The sequence below is a fragment of the Elephantulus edwardii genome, unplaced genomic scaffold, assembly GCF_000299155.1.
Source record: "Elephantulus edwardii isolate Elephantulus edwardi_28Jun2011 unplaced genomic scaffold, EleEdw1.0 scaffold00260, whole genome shotgun sequence".
NCBI classification, from domain to species: domain Eukaryota; kingdom Metazoa; phylum Chordata; class Mammalia; order Macroscelidea; family Macroscelididae; genus Elephantulus; species Elephantulus edwardii.
The window spans coordinates 1,695,014-1,722,027 of record NW_006400010.1 but is presented as its reverse complement, the minus strand read 5'-3'; the positions used below and the strand labels follow the sequence as shown (position 1 = coordinate 1,722,027).

General features: G+C 39.0%; 1 protein-coding gene across 1 annotated transcript in view; it reads left to right on the top strand.

The window, feature by feature from the left end:
• The first annotated feature begins 425 nt into the window (after nucleotides 1–425).
• Nucleotides 426–27,014, top strand: part of LOC102856006 (olfactory receptor 5V1-like) — a 37,532-nt gene continuing 10,943 nt past the window's right edge. Inside the window, exon 1 of the mRNA XM_006899543.1 lies at nucleotides 426–474. Within this exon, the coding sequence (XP_006899605.1) occupies nucleotides 426–474 (49 nt within the window). The remainder of the gene's footprint in view (nucleotides 475–27,014) is intronic.

The window sequence follows — 27,014 nt, the reverse complement described above, 5'->3', positions numbered from 1 at the left end:
TAATCTAGCACTAAGATTATTTATGAATGTCGTAAAAGAGATAAGAAGATGATAATCTCATTTGGGAAAAATTGTTTGCCAAAAACTTAATTAGTCTAAGAGATAATTAAATGATCTTTGTTATGACAGTTTCTATTCATTTGCCCTGAGTTGTGTTTGCACTTTGAGACATCCCAGAATAGCTGTTAACAGCGAGATTAGATGGAGACTCTCAAAGGACCTACCCAGAGGTATCTCTAATAAACGGCCACCTTAGGAAAAGAACTTATGGAGAGACCACAGTAGAGCTTCTGACTTCTGCCTTAGGTAATGTGTATGTATGCTCTAGGCAGCTCCCAGGATGACAAGGCTTCGTCACGATCCATGGCTGTCAATAGTCTATAGTGACTATGCATTCTAGACTGGACAATGATGTGAAGGGCACCATGTCCCACCACCAAAGCCAGAAATCCAAAGTGTTAGCAAGAGTGAGTGGTGAGTAATTTGTGTATTTATCACTACGATTAAGAAAATTCTGCCCAGTGTCAGGAGATAAAGACCGGTAGAAGCACATCATAAAATATTAGGTGTATTTTCATTACTATTTCCATAGCATTTATGCAGTTACATAAGGTTAGCGTGATTTTTTGTGTGTATAAATTTCTACAATACTCACATAACCAGAGTCGAGTTGACTTTAGAGAAAATTTAATCCAGAATCTCAGATATGCCTGAGTTAAGTAAATCAGTTTAAGAGGGAACAATGATTACTGGTTCTTGTCTAATTTTGCTAAATACAAAAGAAACAATTTTAGAAGAGAAAGCATAGATTACTCATCTTTATGATACATTGGAGTATGACAGAAAGTGTAAATAACGTGTATTTAAATGAAAAAAGTTAAATTTTTACAATGTTACACTTTAAAAGATTTCTTTTTCTTGTCACTAGCATAAGAATTCTCATTTTCATAGTGCAATTCACTGACATTTGTGAGGTGTGTTACCAGTAATATATTAACTTTAGTAAAGTTGAAATTTTTTTAATCATTTTAATGAACATTTACAGATAATTTGGATTTCCATTCATTCATTGCTGCACTTCTCTCCCCGCCCAGCCCTCTCCCCCCACCACCCAGTTCACTCCTCTCTTTGAAAAGTAAAAGAAAGACTTCCTCCCTGGTACACAATCCCCCCCCGCACCCCTCCCACCGCCCCAAGTACATTCCACTATGCAACCTTAATTGTGGACTCTTGTGATAACCATAATACCCTATCATACATCGCTTTTAAATTATTCAGTCCCTCATCTGTTTCAGTGCAGTATACACAATTTATAAAGATTTACTTTTCCCACACGCCTATTTAAAGAAGTTTCATACATTTGGGGCTATCTTGAAAGCCTTACTTCTTCTCATTTGCCTTTTGAGGTTATTGATCAGAAAATAAAAATTAAGATTATGTCTCTCTAGTTGGTATTAGGCAAATGCTTCCGTGAGGTCTCCCTGGACACCAACTCTTCTTATAGAGGAAGAGAACATTAGGACCATCACAGGCCAAGTGGCAATGGGATATGGAAGTCTATGGATGGTTATTTTTCTCAGGTCAGTAAGATGTTTGCACCGGCACTTTGTGATTAGAGATGTCCTCCTAAGCTCAGCAGATCTCTCTCTCGTCAATATCCTCCTTTTCTATTGGCCTGTGGTTAGAATCGGCTTTTCTAATTTCTCCCTTTTCCACTTCAGTCAGCTTGCTCATGAACAGTTTTTGTGTCTCATGCTGTTCTTCAGTATTCAGCTGCAATAGACCAAGAGATCAGATGCTACTAGGGTTATCAGGCTTCATGATATGTTTCCTCTATCAAGGAAAGATTATTCACTGAGGTCAGCCCTCACTCTACGCCATATTCATGAAAAAGGACTCAGTGAATCCATGTTGACTATGGCATAGACAGCGAAAGGATGCAATTTCCCATAAACCCCGTGGAACCACCTTTTTGTCAGATATGAATCTAAATATGTTGTTAGCAGTCATTGAGTCTACTATGACTCATAGTGGCCCTATGAACAACAGATCTGACCTTGCCCTCACCTGTGCCATCCTTCCGATCTCTAATACGATCGAGTCCATTGTTACAGTCACTGTGTCAATCCAGCTTGCTGAGGTTTTCTTCTCTTCCTCTGAACCCTCCACCTTTCCCAGCATGATGTCTTTTTCGAAGGACAGGTAACTCCTGACAACATGCCCAAGAACTGCTCTTTTACATCATGTCTGTCAGTCATTTCCGAGGTCCTATCACTGAGGTTTTTTTGTAGGGGAACAAAACATCAAGAAATCTTTCCGGATAAAGAAAACATTTTTATTAGGCTTACACTGCCCAGGTGTAGGTATTATTAGGGGGGGGGAAAAGTTAACCAATTATTCAACTCTATTGCAAGATAATAAACCACACTTCCAAGATATTGATTTAACATATAGTATAATTTTGTTTTGGTTTTTATGATTGTGTTCTTGTGTATTTCTTGGTGTTGATATTACTGAAGTCTCAGGAAACATCAAATGTATATGTATGTCCCTATTTGGCCCTCTCTTTTTGTTTAATTTGTATTCTATTGGATTTTCTTTAAAGAATTGCAAAGTGGGAAGTTTATGGCATCAGAGTCAGATGAACATGACATACATTCTGGGCACTGATATTAGTAGCAGGGCAACCCTAAACACCAAGTTTCCTCACTTGCAAATCCTAATCAGATGGCCTCTAAACAAAGTTGTTGCAATGACTTGTGGTTAGAGTACATACCTAATCCTTGGTACAGCCCAAAGTACTCAAACTTTAGTGATTAAAACATTTGGAGGAGTTGAACCTGACAATCTCGGTAATTTTGGGCAGAGATATACAGGGATAGAAAGGATGTTGGAGTTGTTTGGTCAACCATGTTCATTTATTGGTCAGTTGTGTGTGTGTGTGTGTGTGTGTGTGTGTGTAATATCTATTCAGTTATTCAAATATATTCAGTTGTATAAACACACACACACACACACACACACACGAACAATATATACACAATTGGCCATTAAAAGAAGGCCTAGACAGACACACGACTGATGAATAAAAGAAAGACTAGGCAAACATTAGAAGGGACATAAAGAAAGACACCACCGGAGAAAGATGGGCAATTTTCTCCCATGCCATTAACTGCCTCTGAAAACTGTTGGAGGGTCAGCTATGTATCAGTTCCAACTCGATGGTACACAACAACGACAACAGACAGACATACCCTAAACAGTTAGATTTTTGGGTTTTGTTTCCTCTAGATATCTACCTATAAAATATATTATTGTATCTACTTTTCTTTCATAAATTAAGAGATAATGTGTTAATGATTTTCAAATGAGCAGAAAGAGAAAATAAGGACTAACATGTACCCCCTGCATGCTGACATTTTCCCCCCATAGCCTTAGGGTTTTGTGGTTTTTTTCCTCCTACTACTTTATTTACAAAATTCAAATACATTGTTTTCAAGAACAGGCCTGGTCTTCCCAAGCTGACTTACTGTGAGACTTTGAGAGTGTCACAAGTCTACAGCCATGAGAGAGTATGACTACTGTTAGCTGCCTTCCTGCAATCCTTCCTTGACACATCTACCATTGTCCATGTAGGTTTTAGGGTCACAAGAGTCTCATATTACCCTTCCTTTCTTCTCACTTCTCCTATTTCTTTGGTTGACTTCATATAAACTTAAGTCTTTTACAATGACCCTACAATTCTGTCCTGTTTTCCGAAGCCAAATTCTGTATTTTCAACTGCCTGCACATTTTCTTTTTAAATTTCATTTATATTGGTTTACATCCAAAGTTCATAAAGTACATATACATTTTTTTTTCACACCAGACTTTCCCTTTCCCTTTCCCTTTCCCAATGCCTCCCTCTACCTATAAAATTGTGTCACCCTTTATTTAAGCTCCCCACACACACTCGCTGCATTCCTCCTTTGGTCCTCATCCACACTCTACAATAATGGTCCTGTACAGTATTTGTCTTTATGAAACTGAGTTAGTTCACTTAGCATAATGCTTTCCAGTCCCTCCCATGTTAGGTAGTACTTTACAAAATCATTGCTCCTGTGTGCCATATAGTATTCCATTGTGTGACTGCACTGTACTTTCTCAATCCATTCCATTATGGTTGGGCATTAGGGCTGTTTCCATGTTCTTGCTATGCTGAATAATGATAATGCTGCTATGAACATAGGTGTACAAGTCTCTGTGCCTCAGTTATCATTTTCTCAGGGTATATTCCAAGCAGTGGAATAGCTGTGTCATATATTTCCTAAATAACATGCCTCTGAAAACCCTATGAACTTTGATAAACGTTGATAGTTGTAGAGGGGCTTCACGCCTTTTGTTCATAGGGTTGCTATGAGTCATGCTCGACTCGAAGGCAATCAACAACAATAGAATTTCTATGTCCAGCTTTTTGAGGAAATGCCAAACTACCTTCCAGAGTGGTTGTACCATTTTACAATCCCAACAAGAATATGAGTTCCTATCTCACTTAACTGCCCCAAATTTTGAGAGGTACCATCTTCCCTAGCCCTCCCCAAGACCCCTATAAAAAGAAACTGCCTCTAATTGCAGTGCATCATTCTGTCTTTCTCTGCTTCTGGTCACTTGGCATTCCTCTCAGACCATGCAATTAAGGCTTGTTCATTTCTTGGGGTGGGGGGGGAATGAGTTCCTATATTGCCACATCCTCTCCAACATTTATTACTTGCCCTGCTAACCTTTTCCACTACTACTGGGGTAAAATGGTATCTCATTGTGGTTTTGATTTGCATCTCTCTTATTGCCAGTGATTTGGAGCATTTCTTCATGTGTCTTTTGGCCATTCATATGTCCTCCTTTATGAAAAGTCTTTAAATGTCTTTTGCCCATTTTGTATTTGGGTTATAAGTGTCTTTCTTCTGGAGGCCCTGTAGGATTCTGTAAACTTTTGTTAAGACCCTTGTCTGAGACAGTATTGCAAATGTTTCTTCCCAGTCAGTAGGTTTTCTTATCATCCTGTTGGAAAAAGTTTTTTATGAACACAGAGATTTAATCTTTGGAAGGTCCCACTCATCAGTTTTATCCTGTTCAGACTGGGTATTTCTGGCTGTATTCGCAGTCCCTTTATACCATAAATTAGGCCTTCTAAGCTTGGTCCCAGTTTGTATTTTATGACCTTTATGGTTTTGGGCTTTATTCCGAGGTCTCTGATCCACCTTGATTTTATTTTTGTGTATGGTGTGAGATGTAGATCCTGTTTCAGCTTTCTGCAGGTGAAAGTCCAGTTTTGCCAACACTATTTGTTGAAGAGGTGAACCCATTTGATAGGTTTGATTTCCTTGTTGAATTTCAGTTGACCATAGATAAATGGGTCCATTTTTGGGTTCTCAATTCTGTTCCATTGGTCTATGCGCCTGTCATTGTACTAGTACCATGCTGTTTTGGTTACTAGTGCTGTGTACTAGGTTTTGAGGTCAGAGAGTGCTATGCCTCCCACTTAATTTTTATTTTAAAAAATACTTTGCTTATTCAGGGTCTCTATCCTCTGCAAATAAAATTGACAATGTCCCTTTTGATCTCCTTGAAAAATGAATTTGGTATCTGTATTGGGATTGTGTTGAACATGTGGATTGCTTTTGGTAGGATTGTCAATTTCACAATATTGTGTCTTCCTATCCATGAACAGGGGACATTTTCCAATTTCTTTAGGTCTTTTATTATGTCTTGCAGAAATGTTTTGTAGTTTTCTTTGTATAGGTCTTTTGCATCTTTAGTTAGGTTCACTCCCAAGTATCTCAATTTGTGGTTGGCTATTGTAAAAGGTATTACTTTCTTGGTTTCCTTCTCTGAGTTCTCTTTATGACTGTGGAGAAATCCCACTGATTTTTGGATATCAATCTGGTATCCTGACACTGTGCTAAATTGGTCTACTAGGTCTAATAAGGGTTTTGTTGTTGTTGAGTCCTTGGGGTTTTCTGTATACACTAGCATATTGTCTACATAGAGTTACAATTTAACCACCTCTGTGCTGATCACGATGCCTCTTATTTCCTTCTATTGTCATATTGCCCAAGCAAATACTTCCAATACAATATTGTATAGCAGTAGCCACAATGGACATCCTTGTCTTGTCCCTGTTCACAGAGAAAATGCTTTTAGTCTTTCTCCATTGAGAACGATATTGACTCTTGGTTTTGCATATTTATTTTTCAGTATGTTGAGAAAATTGCTTTCTATTTCAATTTTGCTGAGTGACTTAATCAGGAACAGGTGTTGGAGTCTATCATTTTCTTCGTTTATTAGATAGTTTCATGTAGACAACATATTGATGGGCTTTGCTTTTTTATCTATTCTTCTACTATTTTTCTCGTGATTGGTGCATTAAGTTAATTCACGTTAAGTGTGGTTATTGACAGGCCAGGATTTATCATTGCCATTTTGCTGTGTTTCTTTTGTTGTTGTTTCTTGTTATTATGGTCCATTCACTTTTCTTTAAAAGTTCTTGTAGGTTTAGTCTGTTGTCACAAATTCCTTAAGTTCCTTCTTTCCTGCAAAGGGTGCTATTTCTCCTTTGATTTGATTTGATTTGATTTGATTTGATTTGATTTGATTTGATGGAGAGCTTCACTGGGTACAGGGTCTTGGCTTGACAGCTATTTTCTTTCAATATTCTGTATATGCCATCCCATTGTCTTCTTGCTCACATGGTTTCTACTGAAAAATCAGAACTTAATCTGGTGGTTTTTCTCATGCTGCTTTCACTATTCTATCTTTATCTTTTATTTTGGAGAATTTTCCTATGCTATGTCTTGATGTTTTCTTTTTTGAGTCTAGCTTATTTGGTGTTCACTGAGCGTCCTGAATGTAGATTTCCTTGTTCTTCATATTATCTGGGAAATTTTCTTCTAGTACCTCTTCCACAATTTTCTCAGTGATTTTCCCATCCCTCTCAAATTCTGGAATTCTAATCAAATATGTTATTCCTTTTGATGTAATCCCACATAATTCTAATATTTTCTTCATGTCTCATCTCTGATTTTTCTTCTAATATGGTTCCATTGAGGTTTTTGTCTTCCAACTCACTGACTGTCAGCTCCATCTCTTCTCTTCTGCTTTTTTGTCCTTCCAATGTGTTGGATAATTCTACCATTTCAGTCTTAATTTTCTGAATTGCATTTTCATGCCTTTCTGTTATTTTTAATACTGTCTTGGTAGTACCATTTCTATCTTGTGATAACATTTTATATTCTTGTATCTCTTTATCTATACTTTCAATTCTTCCATTTCTTTTTTTCCTTTCTTTTTCTTCTGTATTTGTGCAAGTTCTTTTCTTCTGGCTCTGTGTCTCTGGAGCATTTGTTTTCTTGTTGGTTTCCATTGCTTCTTCCATCATTTGCACCTTCTTCTGTAGCTGTTCAAATGACACTTCATGAATATTTTTTGTTGTTGTTGCTCTCTAACTCTAGGTTATTTTCTTTATCTGTGGCTTCCATTGTTTCTTCCATCATTTGTTCTTTCATTTGTAGCTGTTCTAAGTTCTCTATATGAACATATATCATCTGCCTTCTTGACTCTGGGATATTCATGAGGTCTCTGATATTCTCTGGGGGTTTTTTGTTGGTCTTCTTCTTGTTGTTATTGTTTTGGGGCAAAGCCTTAATTTGTTGTGGGGTGTTTTTTGGTGTTTGAAGCTGCCTGTTGCTTTCATGACGTTATGTGAAGTTTTTCTTGGTAAGTGTTAGGTCGTTTCTATTGTGTCTGTGAGAGTTGGTGGTGGTTCTTGCCTTTATAATGTTACTAGTTAGTTGCCAAGTTAAAATGTGGCAAATTACTCCACTATAAGTCCTTTTGAGGGAAATTTGTCTTTCTTAAAGTCCTTGAGATTCTCTCTCTGTTTTGCACTGAAGCCCTGTAGAAATCCCACCTTGAAGTAATCCCCTGACATCAACTCTATAGGTCTTCTTCATATATTAAGTTCCTGAGTGATGTGCAACCAGATGCTCTACTCAAGCAGTTTCTTATGCAACTTTTCTCCTGAAGCTTGACGTCTTCTTTTGTCTCTGAAGTGGCAGGAGATTAGAGATCAGGGATGCTAGCTCAAGCAGCTTGCATGTAGGTTGTTTCAAGTCAGTCCTCTCTTTCTCTCTCAGAGAGCTACAAAAATCCCTTCCCTCTGTCTGAAGTTCTGTGTACTAAAATCTCTCATCCTGTTTGGCCCTTGGGATAGTCTCACAGCTGCAGAGGAAAGGACCGCCCCCGATGGAGGAACCTACAACACCAGGGACACCTCAGTCCTGTCTCCCCATAGACAATGGAGAGTGTTCATTCTCAGCACATACCCCGACCTCTTCTGACCTTTTCTCCTGTGACTTGGTGTGCTCCTTTGTCTCTAGTGTGGCTAGAAATCAGGCCTCCACCTGGGCTGCCTTTATGCAGAGGCTCCTGGGTCAGCCCTATGTTGCAGGGAGCCCAAAAAATTCTTCCCTGTGTGCAAAGTTCTGCATACTAAATCTCTTGTCCTTCTTTGTCCCAAAGATTGCCACACAGCTGTGGAGGCAAGGAACCTCAGGTGGAGATATATATACAACCTCAGGGATGCCTCAGTCCTGTCTCCCCACAGGCAATGGGAAGTTCTCACTCTTGGCAGAGTCCCCACCTCTTTTGACCTTTTCTCCTTTGGCTTGGTGTGCTCCTTTGTCTCTGATGCCTGCACATTTTCATATTGATATCCCACAGGCACTTAAAATTCTATTATATCCAAATTGAATCCATTGTCTTCTATCCTAGACCTGCTACACCTTACTTAATTCACATATTAATTGGGTCTCTCATCACTGAACTAGAGTTCCAACTGGGTGCCTTCACCACCATCACTTAGAGGGCTCCACACATGATCCTTTTTCTATGAACTTCCACATGAAGGATTTTCTCCAAGATGCATTATCCTACATTGCCAACTATAAGGCATTTCATATTGATCTAGTTTCAACTCTCAGAGAACTGTAAACAGGGTATTTTATCCCAACATAGATGAAGTAGAAGGAACTCAGGATAGGTTTCACAATTCTATAATCTCTTTGAAATCACATGAAAGATCCTGTGCTTGGGATATGCTAATTTTTTACACTCATAGCAGAGTATACTTTGGGATATATTTGATGGCTACTAGGTGTTTTAATGACTTTTTCTTTTAATCAGGAACTCTAGAGGTTTAGTGATTAAGTGGTCAGCTAATAATCAAGAAAATGGTTTAAATCCACAAAGCTGCTACCTGAAAGAAAAATGTAGCAATCTGCTTCTGTAAAGATTGTGTAGCCTTGAGGGTTCCATGGGCAGTTCTGCCCTGTTCTGCAGCATTGTTATGAATTGGAGGCAGAGAAGAAAGGGTTTGTTTTGTGTGGATTTGCTATGAATCAGAGTCAACAACAAGGATTTATTTGTTTGGTTTTGTTTTCAAAGAGGTTTTGCCATTTTTAAAAGCTGACAGGTTCACAGTTTTCAGAAACTCATTGGATTGCTCTCCAATTGTCTGCTGCTTCCATCCATTTTCACCCATACTGTAGTCCAGGACTCTCCATTCTTGATACCCTCTCTACTCTCACAGTAAAGCTTTGTATCCAGGCAGCACAGATATCTGAGCTCTCTGAAGGCCCGTGAGAGGAGGGAAGATATTTTTGAGGCAAGAGCACTCCGTTATCTCTGTGCCCAAGGCCTGTTTTCAGAACACAGACCTAACGCAGCCCTCTCAGTCCTGTGTCCCAGAGAAATCTGATTGCCTGTCTTCTCCCTGAAGGTAGCAAATGAGATCCTATTTAAAGTAAAAATCACCATATTCCTCAGAGTCAATCAGATAGAGCTCTGCAGCAACCAACCAGGACTCTCCCACAAGCCACTTGACTCTCCAGTGACAGAGGGTGTGACTATAGACAAGAGGGTTGCCCACAGAACTTGAAAGCAGCAAATGCCCATCTTCTCGTAGCAGTGTAACTCCCACAAAAAGCCCACTGGTGTCTTGGAGGCCTAGAAGTCTTGTCCCTTATAGCCATTAAGTCTGTATATGTCCTTCACCCCTGAGCTTGCTGTTTTTAGCTGGACAGACTTAAGCTGATATTTTGCTTGTGATTCCTGCCACACGTGCTGTTTAGGATATCAGTCGGCCATCCCTTTGCCCACAGTATTGTCACCAAGTTTAGACAGTGGGTTGAGAACTGTGTTTTCACACATGCTATCCCCACAAGAAAACACATGCACACACACATTCCCATGCATGTAGATGCATATATTGTTGTTGTTGTTGTTGTTGTTGTTGTTATGTGCCATGGAGTCGCTTGCGACTCATAGTGACCCTATGTACTACAGCTCTAAACTCTGCTCTGTCCTGTGCCAATCTCATTGTCTCTGACACACTCATCCCTATTGCCCCAGTCACTGAATCAATCCGTTCACCTCCCAGAGGGCCTTCCCCTCCTGCACCTGCTCTCCACCCTCCCAAGCATGATGTCAGTCCCTCCTTACAACATGACCAAAGTATGTCAGACAAAGCCTCAGAATCCTTACCTCCAAGGAGCAGCCCAGCTTAACCCTCTCCAGGGTGAATCTGTTTGTTTTATTAGCAGTCCATGGTACCCTCAACACTCTTCTCTAACACCAAAACTCAAAAGAATCAATTCTCCTTCTATCCTCCCTGGTCATTGTCCAGCTCTCTGATGTATAATAAGTGATTGCAAAGACCATGGCCTGTATCAGGCACACCTTAGTCTCCAGAGACACACCATTGCTCTTCAGTACTTCAGAGAGGTCCCTAACAGCAGACTTTCCCATCACAATATGTCTTTTCATTTCCTGGCTGCTGGTGCCAAGAGTGTTGATTGTGGAGCCAAGCAGACTAAAGCTGTGAATAATTTCAATCTCTTCACCATTCATCCTGATGCTACCAATTGGTCCAGTGGTGAGAATCTTTGTCTTCTTGGCATTGAACCTCAATCCATATGAAGGCTGCAGTCCTTGACCCTCAGCAGAAAGCGCTTCAGGTCCTCCTCAGTTTCAGCAAGCAGGGTGCTGTCATCTGCATAACGCAGATTGTTGATAGATCTTCCACCAGTCCTGATGCCGCATTTCTCCTCATAGAGCCCAGCCTCCTGGATGATCTGTTCTGCATACAGGTTGAAAATGTATGGAGACAGGACACATCCCTGGCGTATGCCCTTCACAATTTTGAACAATGCAGTGTTTCCTTGCTCTCTTCTGATAACTGCCTCTTGGTTCAAGTATAACGTTTTACATTAGCACGATCAAGTGTTCTGGGATTCCCATTCTTCTCAGAGTCAGTCACAGTTTGTTATGGTCCACACAGTCAAACACCTTTGCATAATCAATGAAGCACAGATTACAAAGACAGAAGAGGAAGAGAAGACCAAAATGGATGTCAGAAGAAATTCTGAATGTTGCACTGGAGTGCAGAGAAGCCAAAGCACAGTACACCCTGCTTTCGGCCAAGATCCATCTAACATTAGCTACAATAATCCTAGTACCACAACCCCTTCCAAACCCAGCCTGGACTTCTGGCAGTTCTCTGCTGATGTGCTGTTCCAGTCGTTTTTGGGTAACCTTCAGCAGAATCAGAGATTCTTCAGAGATTGTTCTATAGTTTCCACACTCTGTTGGGTCACCTTTCTTCGGAATGGGAACAAATATAGATCTCTTCCAGTCATTTGGCCAAGTGGTTGTTCTCCAGATTTCTTGACACATTTGTTAGCTGAAATATATCAATTGGTATACTATCTATTCCTGGGGCCTTAGTTTTTTGCTATTTTCTTCAAAGCAGGTTGAATTTCTTCCTTCATCACCATAGGCTCTTGCTTATATGTTGTTTCATTAAATTCTTCTGTGTCTGCCAATTCCTTTCAGTACAATGACTCAGTATATTCTTTCCATCTTCTTTTGATACCTCCTGGATCATTTAATACTCTGCCTAAAGCATCCATGATTATAGCAATTCAAGGTTTGAATTTGTTCTTCAGTTCCTTGAGCTTAAGAAATGCTGACCCTTTTGGTTTTCTGACTCCAGCTCCTTGCACATTTCATGGTAATATTTTACTTTGTCATCCCACGCTGCCTTTTGAAATCTTCTGTTCAGCTCTTTAGTATCTTGAATTGTTCCTTGTGCTTTGGGTTCTCTGCACTCCAGTGCAATATTCAGAGTTTCTTCTGACATCCATCTTGGTCTTCTCTTCCTCTTCTGTCTTTGTAATGAACGTTTGCACTCTTCTTGGATGATACCCTTGATATCCTCCACAACTTATCTGGTCTTTGCTCATTCATTAGTGTTCAAGATCTCAAACCTGTTCTTGAGATGGTTATGAGATTCAGGTGGGATAGACTCAAAGTTATATTTTGGTTCCCATGGATTCAGTTTAATTTTAATTTTCCTTAGCTTCAGCTTGAACTTGCATATGAGTAGTTGATGGTCTGTTCCACAATCAGGCCTGGGCCTAGTTTTCACAGCTGATATTGAGCTTCTTCAGCAGTTCCTTCTGCAGATGTAATCAATCTGATTTCTATGCATACCATCAGGTGATATCAATGTATATAACCTGTGTTTATGTCTCTTAAAATGTGTTTGCGATGAATACGTCATTGATTGTGCAAAATTCAATCATTCTATATCCAGCTCCATTTCGTCTCCAAGTCCATGTTTTCCGACTACTGATTCTTCTTCTCTGTTTCCACCTTTTGCATTCCACTCTCCCATTATTTTCAATGCATCTTGATTACATGTTCGATCAATCTCCGACTATAAAAGTTGATAGAAATCTTCTATTGCCTCTTCTTTGGCTCTGGTTGTTGGTGCATATATCTGAATGATAGTGGTATTCACTGGACTTCCTTGTATGCATATGGATATTATCCTGTCACTCACAATATTGTACTTCAAGATGAATCTAGAAATGGCTTTTCTAACTATGAAAGCAACCCCATTTTTCCTCACCTTTTCATCTTCGGAGTAGTATATCATATGACCATCTGATTCAAAATGCCTCTTGCCGGTACATCTCATCTCTCCAATGCCTAGTATGTCAATACTTATGCGTTCCATTTGCTCCTTAACAATATCTAATTTTCCTACATTCATGGTTCTCATATTCCATTTTCTAATCACTAAAGTCTGCTTACAACTGTTCCTCTTCCTTTGTATTTCCACATTCAGTTGCCCTTTCTGTCATTCTACGTGTGTTCTGTTGTACATAGGGTTTTCAGAGGTCTGATATTTTGGAAGTATAGCATTGCATCTATGGCTCAGAGTGCAAGGAAGCCACACCATGTTCACGCCTCCAAATAAGTCATTGTAAGATTATTAAGCTGTGTATTGATAAACCTGAAAACACAAGAATATAGCTATGGAAATCAGAGGAAGGTAGTTGAACTTACCCAGATTAAATGTGCTAAGAGTATGGAACATACCATGGACTACCAGGAGAACAAATAGGTCTTTCTTGGAGAGGGTGAAACCCAGTTTATCCTTGGAGACAAGGATTTTGAAGCTCGCTCTCATATTCTTGGAGCAGATGGCAAAGAGGGACTGATCCTTGGAGAAGGACATCATGCTTAGAAGTATGGAGGGACAGCACAGGAGAGGAAGACCCCAGATGAGATGGATTGATAGGGTAACTGGGGCAATGTGATAAGGTGCATCAGAGTCAGTGAAACTTGCTCAGGACAGGACAGGTTTCAGAGCTATTGAACATAGGGTTGCTATGAGTGGCAGGTGACTCCATAGAACATAACAACAACAACAACAAAGATGCTAAGGTACCGACTATAAAAGAGAGGAACTAGGAAACTGAGAAAGACTAGGTCAGACCAATCATGAAATGAAACGGTATGAAAAACAACTCTTGTTTTTCTCTCTTTTGAATGAAAAAAAAATTAAATTTTGTATTTTGTAAATGCATACATTAATTGTACAATACAATATGTATTGATGATTGATGAGATTTTACATATATGTATATATCCACATCCTGGAGAGGGTTAAACCAGGCTACTCCTTGGAGGCAAGGATTCTGGGGCTTCGTCTGACATACTTTGGACATGTTGTAAGGAGAGACAGGTCCTTGGAGAGGGACATCATGCTTGGTAAGGTGGAGGGACAGTGCAGGAGGGGAAGACCCTCTGTGAGGTGGATCGATTCAGTGACTGGGGTAATCGGGATGGGTGTGTCAGAGGCAGTGCGATTGGCATAGGACAGAGCAAGATTTAGGGCTGTTGTACATAGGGTCGCTACGAGTCGCAAATGACTCGACAGCACGTAACAACAACATATACCCACATAATTACCATGCTAATCAAGATTTAGAACATTTCCATTACATCAGAAAATTTCTTCATACTTCTTTCCCAACAATATAAACCGTCAAGTAATTCATCTTAAGTAAGTAGCTCACTTACTCATCATCATTAGTTTTCTATTATTTATCTACTATTTAATTATTAACATTGTTGTTATTGTTGCTGTTAGGTGCCATCAAGGCAGCTCAGACTCAAAGTGACCTTATGCAATGCAGTATGAAGTCCTATCTGCTCCTGCACCATTCTCACAATCTCTACTTTAGCCCATTTCTACAGTCACTGTGTCAATCCACCTCATTGAAGGTCTTCTTCTCCTGCTCTGACCCTTCATTTAAATAGAAGTATACAGCACAATTTCTTTCACCTAGATAATGTTCTTTAGACTAACTAATATATGCATCAATAATTTCTGTCATAAAATAAATAGGTCATATTTCATGATGTAGTTAACATTCCCATCAATAGATGTACTGCTAAGTCCAAGTTTGGGCTATTAAGAAGAAATTTTATTTGAACATTCTCAAGCAAGTCCTTTTGTAAGCTTACACTCACTTTTCATAGTTAAATGTCTTAGAATAGAATTGTTAAGTCATGGAGTAATTGCATGCTCATATTTACTTGAAAGAACCAAACAGTTTTCAGAAGAGGTTGAAGATTTAGAAAACTAGAAAATATGTTGCTTCTACCATTACAACAGCAGAAGCTGGACAAAAGCAAATTAATGACTTTTCTAGACACTATAAGGAAATGGAGGCCTCAAGGTAAACAACTTAATGGAAACTCAGGAGAGACAGATCCATGCAGGTGGAAATAAGACTCAAGAATTTAACCTGAGACAAAAGCCACAAGATGTAATAAAAGTTGGTGAAAGTGTTCAGATAAATAAGTTGTTCAAGGCTAAGTGTGGGTTAGCATGAGATTGTAAAGCCTAGGGTGCCATAGACTTAAGAGGGTTTGCTTTCTTTGGCTTTTCCTCCATAAACTCAGCCAAGTGCACACAGGGAAGAGCAACTAGAACTGTTACCTTAAGGCCTTATTAGAACTAATTGCAACTGAGGCAGGAAATAGGAGCAAAGAATTCCTCTACCTTTCAAGGAGGAGCAGCACAGCTGAAGGAATGAAGAGCACTCTTTTGTTCTTTATTAGCCCAGCAACAAACAATGTGTAAAAATAATAGTAGAATATAGCTGGAAACAAGTAACAGTAGATTATTTCAGGAACAGCTTATTCATGGGGAGTTGTTGTTGTGTGCTGTCAAGTTGCCTGTGACCTATAACGACCCTACGTACATCAGCTCTGAAGCCTGACCTGTCCTGAGCCAGTCGCACTGATTCCAACACACCAATCCCCATTGGATACTGTATCAATCCATCTCAACTGTGGTCTTCCTCTCTTGTGCCATCCCTCCATCCTTCTGAGTATGATGTCATTCTCCAAGGATAGATACCTCCTTGCCATATGCTTAAAGCATATGAGATGGAGTTTCAAAACCCTAGACTCCAAGGAGAGACTTAGTTTCACCATCTCTAAGATAGACTTATTTGTTTTCTTGATGGTTCATGGTATGTTCAAGACTCTCCTCCAGCACCACAACTTGAAGGCTTCAATTCTTCTTCTGTCATTCTTAGTCAATGTCCAGCTTTCTGAGGCGTAACAAGTAATTGTGAAGACCATGGCCTGGATCAGGCACACCTTAGTCTCTAGATTGACATCGTTGCATTTCAGTATGCTGGAGATATCCCTGACAGCAGATTTTCCCAATGCAATTTGCCTTTTTATTTCCTGACTGTTGGTGGAGTAGTATATAAGAAAGATCCAAATGCAAGGAGAAAGTAGCAATTTAGGTGGAAAGAGCTCCCAATACTGGCAAACTCGCCAGCACTCTAAACATGTGACATTGGTAAAGAAATCTGCCTGTAATGCATTAAGGGTAACAAAGACAAAGGAAGAAGAAAAGACAAACATGGATGTCAAAAGAGGTCTGAATATTGCACTAGAGCACCTAGAAGCCAAAGCAAAGGGAAGACACCAAGAAGTTAAGGAGCTGAACAGTAGATTTCAAAGAAGAGCTCTGGAAGACAAAGCAAAGTATTATATATAATGAAATGTGCAAAGAATTAGAGTCATAGAATCAAAAGGGACAAATTTGCTTGATGTTTCTTAAGCTAAAGGAACTAAAGAACAGATTCAAACTTTCATTTGCAATACTTAAAGATGCCATGGGCAGAATAGTGAATGGTGCAGGGCAAATCAAAAGAAGATGTAAGCAGTACACAGAATCATTGTACCAAAAAGAATTGGCTGACACAGAAGAATTTCATGAAATCACATATGACCAAGAGGCAGTGGTGATGAAAAAGGAAATTCAAGGTGCTCTGAAGGAATTGGCAAAAACCAAAAATGAGGGCCCAGGAATTGATAGAATACCAACTGACATATTTCAGCAAACAAATGATGCTCTGGACATGCTCACCAAGTTGTGCCAGGAAATGTGGAGGACAATACCTGGCCAGCTGACAGGAATGAATGAATGAACTATATTTAGTCCCATTCAAAAAAAGGGTGCTCCAACAGAGTGTGGAAATTTTAAACAATACCACTAGTATCGTACACAAACAAAATCTTTTTGAAAAATTATCCAAAAACAACTGGAATAGTACATCAACAGAGAACTACCAGAAATAAGGCTGGATTTAGAGAGGTCATTGCACTAGGGGCATCATTGCCAATATCAGATGGATCTTGGCTGAAAGCAGAGAATACCAGAAGAATATCTAACTGTGTTTCATAGACTACATAAAGTCATTTGCCTATGTGGATCACAAAAATTTTGGCTAATGTTGAGAAGAACGGGAATCCAGACACCTGATTGTGCTCATACCAAACCTAACTTAGGTCAGGAGACAGCTGTCAGAATAGAGCAAAGAAACACTGAATAGTTCAAAATAAGGAAAGCAGTGCATCAGGTATGTGTCCTGTCTCCATACCTCTTCAATCTATATGCAATACAGATCATTCATGAGGCTTGTCTTTAGGAAAAGGAATGTAGCATCAGAATTGGAGGAAGGAGGCAGCCTCATCAACAACTTGCTGTATGCACTTGACATATCCTTTCTCACAGAAACTGAAGAGGGCCTGAAGTGTTTGCTGCAGGAGGTCAAAGATTTCAGTCTTCAGTATGAATTGAAGCGCAACATGAAGACGACAAAGATTCTCACCACTGGGCCAATTGGCAGGACCATGATAGATGCAGCAGAGATTGAGATGGTTAACAATTTCAGCTTGCTCGGGTCCACAATTGACACTCTTGGGATCAGCAACTAAGAAATCAAAAAAAGAATTGGATTAGGAAAGTCTGCTTTCAGGGACTTGTCCAGAGTGCTGAAATGCAAAGATATCAGTCTAGAGACTAAGGTCTGCCTGATTCAGGTCATACATAGTCTTGGTAGCTACTCACTATGCATAAGAGAGCTGGACAATGAATAAGCATTACAGAAGAATTGATTCCTTTGAGTTGTGATGCTGGAGAAGAGTATTGAACATTCTATGGACTGCCAAGAGAACAAAAAAGTCTTTCCTGGAAAAGGTGAAACCAAGTTATTCTCTGGAGGCAAGGATTTTTGAGGTTCTGTCTCACATATTTTGGGTTTGTTGCCAGAAGGGACAAATCCTTGGAGAAGGACATCATACTTAAAATAGTGGAGGGACAATCAATGCAGGAGAGGAAGACCACAGATGAGATGAACTGACACAGTGACTGGGGTAATTAGGAGCAGGTGTGTTGGAGACAGTGCAATTGGCTCAAAATAGGACAGGGTTCAGACAAATCAATAGCACATAACAACAATAAGCAATTGCAAAATGTAAACTTGACCCATATCTTGACTGTATTAACAGAACTCCAAATACTAAAGGCATAGCAAAAGAAAACATTTGCTTACCTCCAAACCAAATATATTCATATATATACCTCTAGGTGGCACATTCAGTGCCTCAAACCTACTGTGAAGAAGGTTTTTAAATTCAACTGGAATAGACTCAGATCATATTTCAGTGCTTGTGGATTTGTTTTCATTTTCTTCAACTTCAGTTTTAACTTACACATGAGTAATTGATGGTCTGCTCCCCAGTCACCCTCTAGTCAGGTTTGATTGCTGATATTAAGCTTCTATAATGATTCTTTCTGCAGATTTAGTCAATCGTATATCAAAATAGAGGGTTGTAGAGTGGATTATATTTGGGGCTAGGGGGTGGGGTTTGGGGAGGTGCGGGGGGAGGATTGTGTACCAATGAGGGAGTTTTTCTTTTGCTTTTCAAGGAGAGGAGCAAGAGGGGGGGGGGAGGGGGGAGGGGTTTGTGCGGGGAGAAGGGTGCAACAATGAATGAATGAAATCCCAAAATCTCTGTAGATGTTCATTGAAATGAAAAATAAACAACCTAAATTAAAAAAAAAATAGTACATTGGGTGACGTTCACAACTATAGTTGCCGTTTGTGTGTGGGTTTTTTTGGTTGTATTGTGGTTTGTTTGTTGGGGGTTTTTTTGTTGTTGTTTTTTTTTTAGAAAAAGTTATTTGCAATGAATAAATCATTGATTGTACAAAATTCACTAATTCAGTGTACAGAGTCATTTCTGTCACCAGGTTGATAATTTCTGGCAATCAGTCCTTCTATGTTCCCAACTTTGGTGTTCCAGTAGCCAGTTATTATTATTAAATCTTGATTACATGTTCTATTGATTTTGGACTACAAAAATTGACAGAAATCTTTCATTTTCTTATCTTTGGCTTTAGCTGTTGGTGCATATATTTGGATAATAGTTGTAATGACAGATCATCCTTGTATGCATATTAATAATACCCTATCATTCATAGCACTCATATACTAGTTATCCATCTGAAAGTTGGACAATGACTAAGGATGATAGAGGAAGAATCAATGCCTTTGAGTTAATGTTATAATAATGTTAGAGAAGAATACTGAATAATAATGTTAGAGAAGAGTACTGAACAGATTGTAGACTGCCAGAGAACAAACAGATCTGTCTTGGAAAAAGTGAAACCAGAATGGTCCTTAGAAGTTAACAATGGTGAAACTTCATCTTACATATTTTAGGCTTGTTGTTAAGAGAGGTCAATCCTTGGAGAAGAGTAGCAGGTTTTGGAAGGTACAGGGTCAGCCTAAGAGAGGAAGACTCTCAACAAGATAGATTGACACAGTATGTCAGAGAAGGTAAGGATGGGACAAGATAGAACAGAGTCTATATCAATTGTTCATGGCCTCACTAAGAGTCACAATGGACTCTATGGCATATAACTCAGGACAGGTCATTTACTTCTGAAGTAACTGGCCGGGAAAAACCTTATAAATAGCAGTAGTATGTTATTTTTTTCATTTCAACAGAGATGGAAACAATTAAGAAAAGTCAAATGTAAATGCTAGAAATAAAAATTTAGTATTGTTATTTACTGTAGAGTCAGAACCAACCCATAGCTGAGTTTCTGATGGTTTTCAGAGGCAGTTAATTACACAGGAGGAGACTGTCCATCCTTCTCCTGTGGAGCTGCTGGTACCCTCAAACTGTGTACCTTCAGGATTGCAGTGCACCTTCTTGCCACTAGGCCATAAAACTAAAAAAATACTATATCTGAGAAAAAGACTGCTTTTAGTGGGTTCATAAGCTAAAGAAAGAATCCATAAACTTGAGAATATGTGTATATATATATAGTTGTTATGTGCCGTTGAGTCTCCTGGGACTCATAATGACCCTATGTGCAAACGATTCTGAACCCTGCTGTATCCTGAGTCAACCTTATTGTCTCTGACACACCTACCTCCATTTCCCCGTATCATCAAGGATTTTCCTCTCTTGCGCTGTCCCTCCACCCTCCCAAGCATGATACTCCTCTCCAAGGATTGGTCCCTCCCGGCAACATGCCCAAAGTGTGTCAGACAGAGCTTTAGAATTCTTGCCTCCAAGAAGTAGCCTGGTTTTACTATCTCTAGGATGAAACTGTTTGTTCTCTTAGGGCCTGTGGAATATTCAGTACTCTTCTTCGGCACCACAGCTCAAAGGCCTCAATTCTCCTATCATTGCCTAGTCATTGTCCAGCTTTCTGATGCATAGCACGCAATTGCAAAGACCATGACCTGTATCAGGTGCACTTTAATCTCCAGACTGACATTGTGGCTTTTCTAAATTTCATTTAGTAGGAATTACCTAAACTAAAGCAAGAAGAAAAATACAATATTAAAACAAGTGTAACAGTTTTAATCCACCAGCTGCTCTGCAGAAGAAGGGTGGGTAATAATTTCTATTGTGATTGACTGCCTCTGAAAACCTGCTGAGGGGTCAGCTATGCATTGATTCTGACTCAAAGGCACACAGCAATGAAAACAACCAAGAGTTACTTCACAAAATCAAACATATTGTTAATTGGCATACCAGAAGTAACATTGAAAAAAAAGTATCTCAATAGATTTTAACAAATTAATTAAAAAATTTCAATATTTATGATAAAAATTTAGATAAATGATGATTTTTTTTACTCTTATAATGTTGTTGTTAGGTGAGGTTGAGTCAAGAACTACTCATAGCAACCCTACAAACAAAATGTCTGAATCCTGTTCTATCCCATGTCATGCTTACACTTCCTCGCACACAAGAGCCCATTACGGCAGTTACTGCATCAATCCACCTCTTTGAGGGCCTTCCTGTACTTCACTGACCCTCCAGCCTTCCCAGGATTATGTCCTTCTTCAAAGAATAGCTCCTCATCACAATATACCCCAAGTATGTGAGGTGAAGCTTCATCCTTCTTGCCTCCAAAGGGCACTCCAAGTGAACCCTCTCCAAGACATATTTGTTTCTTCTTTTGGTGACCACAGCAGGCTCAGTGTTCTTCAACAGGACAGTTCAAAGGCATCAATTCTTCTTCTGGCATCCTTATATTATAATATCTGTATGCATACAAGGAAGATCTGTTCACATGACTATTATTCAAATATATGCTCCTACATCTGGAGCCAAAGGGGAGAAAATTGATAGTTTTTACCAAATTTTGCAGTCTGAAGTTGACTGAGCATGCAATCAAGATGTTGTTGTTGTTGTTAAGTGCTGTCGAGTCGCAGGAAACTCCTAGCGACCCTATGAAGGAGAGTCCTCGATGCTTGGGTGCCATTCATCCTCTCTCCAGGTTTATAAGGTTTCCGGAGGCAAGCTATTATGGAAGTGGATGCCAATCAAGATACGTTAATGGTAATTAGTGACTGAAATGCAAAAGTGGGAAACAGTGAAGAAGGGATAGTAGTTGGAAAACACAGATTCAGTGATAGAAATGAGGCTGAAAATAAAATGATTAAATTTTGTATTTACAATAATTTATTCATTGCAAATACCTTTTCTTTTTAAATAAAATTCTTATACTGGTTTACAGAGTACAGAAATTATTGAACAATATGTCATTAATCTTACATATAAGCAAGATTCTGCTGAAAATGATCCAAAACCGACTGGAACAGCACAACAGAACTGCCACAAGTGGGGCTGGGTTTAGAAGAGTCTATGGTGCTAGAGATATTGTAGCTAATGCTAGATAGATCTTGGCTGAAGGCAGAGAGTACCAGAGAAATGTCTATCTGGGTCTCATTGACTATGCACAGTCATTTGACTGTGTGGATCACAACAAACTATGGCTGACTCTGAAAAGAATGGGAATCCCAGAACACTTGATTGTGTTTATGCAAAACCTATGCTTGGACCAGGAGGTAGTCATCAGAACAGAGCAAAGAAACACTGCATGGTTCAAAATTGAGACAGTATATGGAATATGTCCTATCTCCATACCTTTTCCAGCTATATGCAGAACAGACCATCTGGTAGGCTGGGCTGTATGAGAAGGAATATGGTATCAGGACTGAAGGAAGACTCATCATCAATCTACATTATGCAGATAGCACAATCCTACTTGCTGAAACTGAGAAGGACCTGAAGCCTTGCTGCAGAATGTCAAGGATTGCAGCTTTCAATGTGGATTGAAGCTCAACATCAAGAAAACAAAGATTCTTACCCCTGAGCCTACTGATAACATCATGATAGAGGGTGAAGAGATTGAAATTGTTAACACTTTAGTTTGCTTGGCTCCACAATCAACACGTGACAACAGCAACCAGAAAATTAAAATATTAATTGCATTGGGAAAGTCAGCTGTCGGGGCCTCTCTAGAGTACTGAAGAGCTACAATGTCAATCTGCAGAATAAGGTGCGCCTGATCCAGGCCATGGTCTTTGCAATTACTTTCTATGCATCAGAGAGCTAGATAATGCCTAGAGATGATAGGAGAATTGATGCCTTTGAGCTGTAGTACTGGAGAAGAGTATTGAATACACATACTGCTAGGAGATTAAACAGGTTCATCTTACAGAGGGTGAAGCCAGGCTGCTCCTTGGTGGCAAGGTTTCTAAAGCTTCATCTAACATACTTTGGGCATTTTGCAAGGAGAGATCAGTCCTTGTACAGGGATGCCATGCTTGGTAGGGTGGAGGGACAGCACAAGAGCGGAAGACCCTCAATGAGATGGATTGATTCAGAGACTGGGTAATGTGGGTAGGTGTGTCAAAGAGGATAAGGTTGACACAGGATAGAGCAGAGTTCAAAGCTATTGTACATGGGTCACTATGAGTCACAAGTGACTTGATGGCACATAGTAACAACAACTGCTTTACTCACAAAGTTCATATACATTAATTTTCACAAGGATCTTTCCCTTTTACCCATTGCTCCCTCTACCCACCAAATTGTGTGACCCTATAATTACCCCTCTCCCCACCTGTCCACACCCTCCTGCTCCTCTCCTCCCCACTTCCTTGAAGCCTCATACATGTTTTGCTAGTTATCTTTTTATTTCTATAATAATGTTTTTGTATAGTACTTGTCCTTAAGGGACTGAGTTAATTCACATAGCATAATGCTCTCTAGTCTCTCCCAAGTTAGATAGTGATTTACAAAATCATTGCTTCTGCATGCTGTATAGTATTCCATTGTGTGAATATACCATAATTTCTTAATCCATTATATTGTGGTTGGACATATGGGCTGTTTCCATGTTCTTGCGTTGGTGAATAACGCTGCTATGAACATTGGTGTACAAGTCTCCATATGTGCCTCAGTTCTCATTTTCTCAGGATATTTTCCAAGCAGTAGAATAACTGTCATGGAATTTCTATGCTCAGCTTTTTTGAGGAAATGCCAAACTGCCTTCCAGAATGGTTGTAACAGTCATTACCTTTTAAAAAAATTGTTGGGTTTTTTGTTTGTTTTTTAACATTATAAAAGGTTATAAATTAGCTTGCATACAAATGCCATATACATTGTACATACTTCATATATATTTCACACATCCCTTCATTTACATAGTGTTTTAAATGATCATTTATATACAATGTGTTTTATAAAATGAGTCACCATTGATCTATGCCTATTCTTACCACACCTTTTCAAGTCCCCATTGGATCTCTTCTAACTCCTTCACACACATCCCTCCCACCTACCCAAATCTGTTATACTCTGATTTCCCTCTCTCTACCCTCTGCTTCCCTGATGCTCTCCCCTTCCCCTTTTGGATTGTTATACACATCTTATAAGTTATCCTTCTATTTTTACAATATCCATTACCTTTTTTAAAGATACAAACAACAACTTTACATACGGATTTCACCTGATAGGCTGTGTAGGAATCAGGCTGACTATATTCATGGAAGAAATCATTGGAGAAGCTCAAATTCAGCAGTCAAAGCTAGGCCAGAGGCAGACTATGGATCAGACCATCAATAACTCATATGCAAGTTCAAATTGAGGCTAAAGAAAATGAAAATAAGTCCACAGGAACCAAGATATGATCCTAAATAAATTTCATCTGAATTTCAAGATCATCTTAGGAATAGGTTTGAGGAACAAAACACCAATGACTGAAGACCAGATGAGGTGTGGGGTGTTATCAAGGATATCATCCATGAAGAAAGCAAAAGATCATTGCAAAAACAGAGGAGAAAGGGGAAACTACCCTAAATGGATGTCAGAAGAGACTCTAAAACATCTTAAAAATACATCCTAGAGCTAACATAATTTTTAATGACAAAATACTGAATGCTTTGCACTTGAGATTAAGTACAGAACAAGGCTGTCCTCTCTCACCATTCTAATTTCACATTGTTTTAATGGAATTTCCCTAATGAATAATGAGGGCACTCTGTTGGCATTGTCCACAGGGAGTTGCACTACTAACCCAAAGGCCTCACCCCTCTGGTGACCCAGAAACCCATTGGAGGGTAACTATGAGTCATTTCTAACTAACAGCAATGAATAATTGAGTGTGAGTGATGAATAATGCTGAGAACCTTTTCTTAAACTACTGCTAAATATATGTGTCCTCTATGGCCTATTCCAGTCACTTGTCCATGTGTAAATTGATTTGCCTTTTTGTGTTTTTTTCTTACCAACTAGTAGAAATTCTTTATATAGTTTGAATATACTTATTTTTTTAGATAGATACATTGTCCTATTCTCTAATCTGGCATTTCACTTTTGGTGGTATTTTTGAGAACAATGTTCTCAGTTTGGATGAAGTAGAGTAAGATTTTCAATTTTGTGGTTGACATGTTTCACACAGCATGTCATAAAGCTCTATCCATGTTATAGTATGTATCAAAATTTGGTTTGTGTATCTTAAAAAAACTCCATGTACATGAGTGAAACACAATAAAAAATAAACAAAAATGTCATTTCTCTTTTTGGATGTATATTACTCCACTGTATATGTTGTTGTGTCTAGTTGGTACCAACTCATAGCTGACTGTGAGTTTTCAAAAGCAGTAAATCTCACAGGAGGAGATTTCCCATCTTTATCCCATGAAGCAGCTAGAGGAATTTGAACCTCATGCCTTTGAGTTGGTAGCACAATTTCTTACCACTCAGCCATCAGAGCTCTCTCCATTGTATATAGTACCATATTTCAAGTTTCCACATTTTAGTGATGCAACCTCACATTCAAAAAGGAAAATATAAAGAACAGATAAATATGTAGAAAAGAAATCTTACTTGTAGTTACCAGATGAAAGAGAAAGAGGAAAAAGAATTATTTCTTATTAAGCACTAGGGCTCAGCTTACAGTGATAAAGGAAATATACTGATAAAGGTTAAGTGTTGTACAGTTGGCTGATATATATGATGTCAATCAGTTGTATACCACATACAGGTGAATTTTCATATGTTGTATAACAAATATATTTACAACACAGCAAAGAGCAGTGACTGAGGCTACATATGTATCACAAGACATCTAGAGTTTTAGGACCATGGTTTTCTCTGAGGTTTTTTAAAAGCCATCCATAAATTGGCACAACAGCATGCTAATTGCTTCTGTTCTACCTCTGCATTTGTTGAGTAATGCTTGCAGTTTTAAAAAGTTTTCAGGTATCATCCAAGGTACAATAATTGATCTCTATTCCTCTAGTGTTTGCAATGAATAAATAATTCATTGTACAAAATTCTGTTATGTGATTTCCAGCTTCATTTCTGTCATCAAGTTCACATTTGTTGAATTCCAGGAGTCTCTAATTATTAATAAATCTTGGTTGCATATTTGGTCAATTTCAGACTATAAAAGTTACCTTAAGTCCTCAATTTCATTTTTGTGTTTAGTGGTTAGTGTGTATATTTGAATAATAATTCTATTAACAGGTCTGCCTTGTATGCAAATGAAAATTATCATATCACTCATAGCATTGTACTTCAAGATGAATCTTGAAATATTCGTTTTGACTTTGAGTGCAACTTGGGAAAATCTGCAGTAAAGGATCTCTCCAGAGTGCTGAAGAGCAATGATGTCAGTCTAGAGACTAAAGTATACCTAATCCAGGACAGGGTCTTCTCAATTGCTTATTAATTATAAGTTAGTAGAAATTTATTTACATATTTGAATATAATTATTTTGTGTGGTAAGTGTATCTGAGACCTAGACATTGAATAATGATGACAGAAGAAGTGATACCTTTGAGCTTTGGTGCTATAGAAGAGAACTGAACATATCATGGACTGCCAGCAGAACAAATAGTTGCAGAGAGGAGGGAATCATTTTGCTACTTTGAGGCAAGGATTTTGAAGCTCTGTCTCACATACTTTGGGGATGTTTCCAGGAGGGACCAGTCTTTGGAGAAGGTTATCATGCCTGGAAGGGTAGATGGTTAGAGTAGAAGAGAAAGATCTTGGATGAGATGGACTGACACAATGACTGTGGCAATGGGGTCACGTGTGTCAGAGATGTGAGGTGGGCTCAGGATAGTACAAGATTTAGAGCCATTGTTCGTAGGCTATGAACAATGCTATGAGTGTAGTTGACTCGACAGCATATAACAACAGCACAACAGCATGAATATAACATTACTTTTCTTCAATTTGTCATTCCTGGTATAAAATATATAATTGTCTGATTGAAAGTGGCCAGTTTCAGTTCACTAATGGTCAATCTCAGTTCATTAACCAGAAGAATGTCTATCTGTGTTTCATTGATTATGCAAAGGCGTTTGACTGTGTGGATCATAACAAACTGTGGCTGACTCTGAGAAGAATGGGAATCCTCACAGAACATT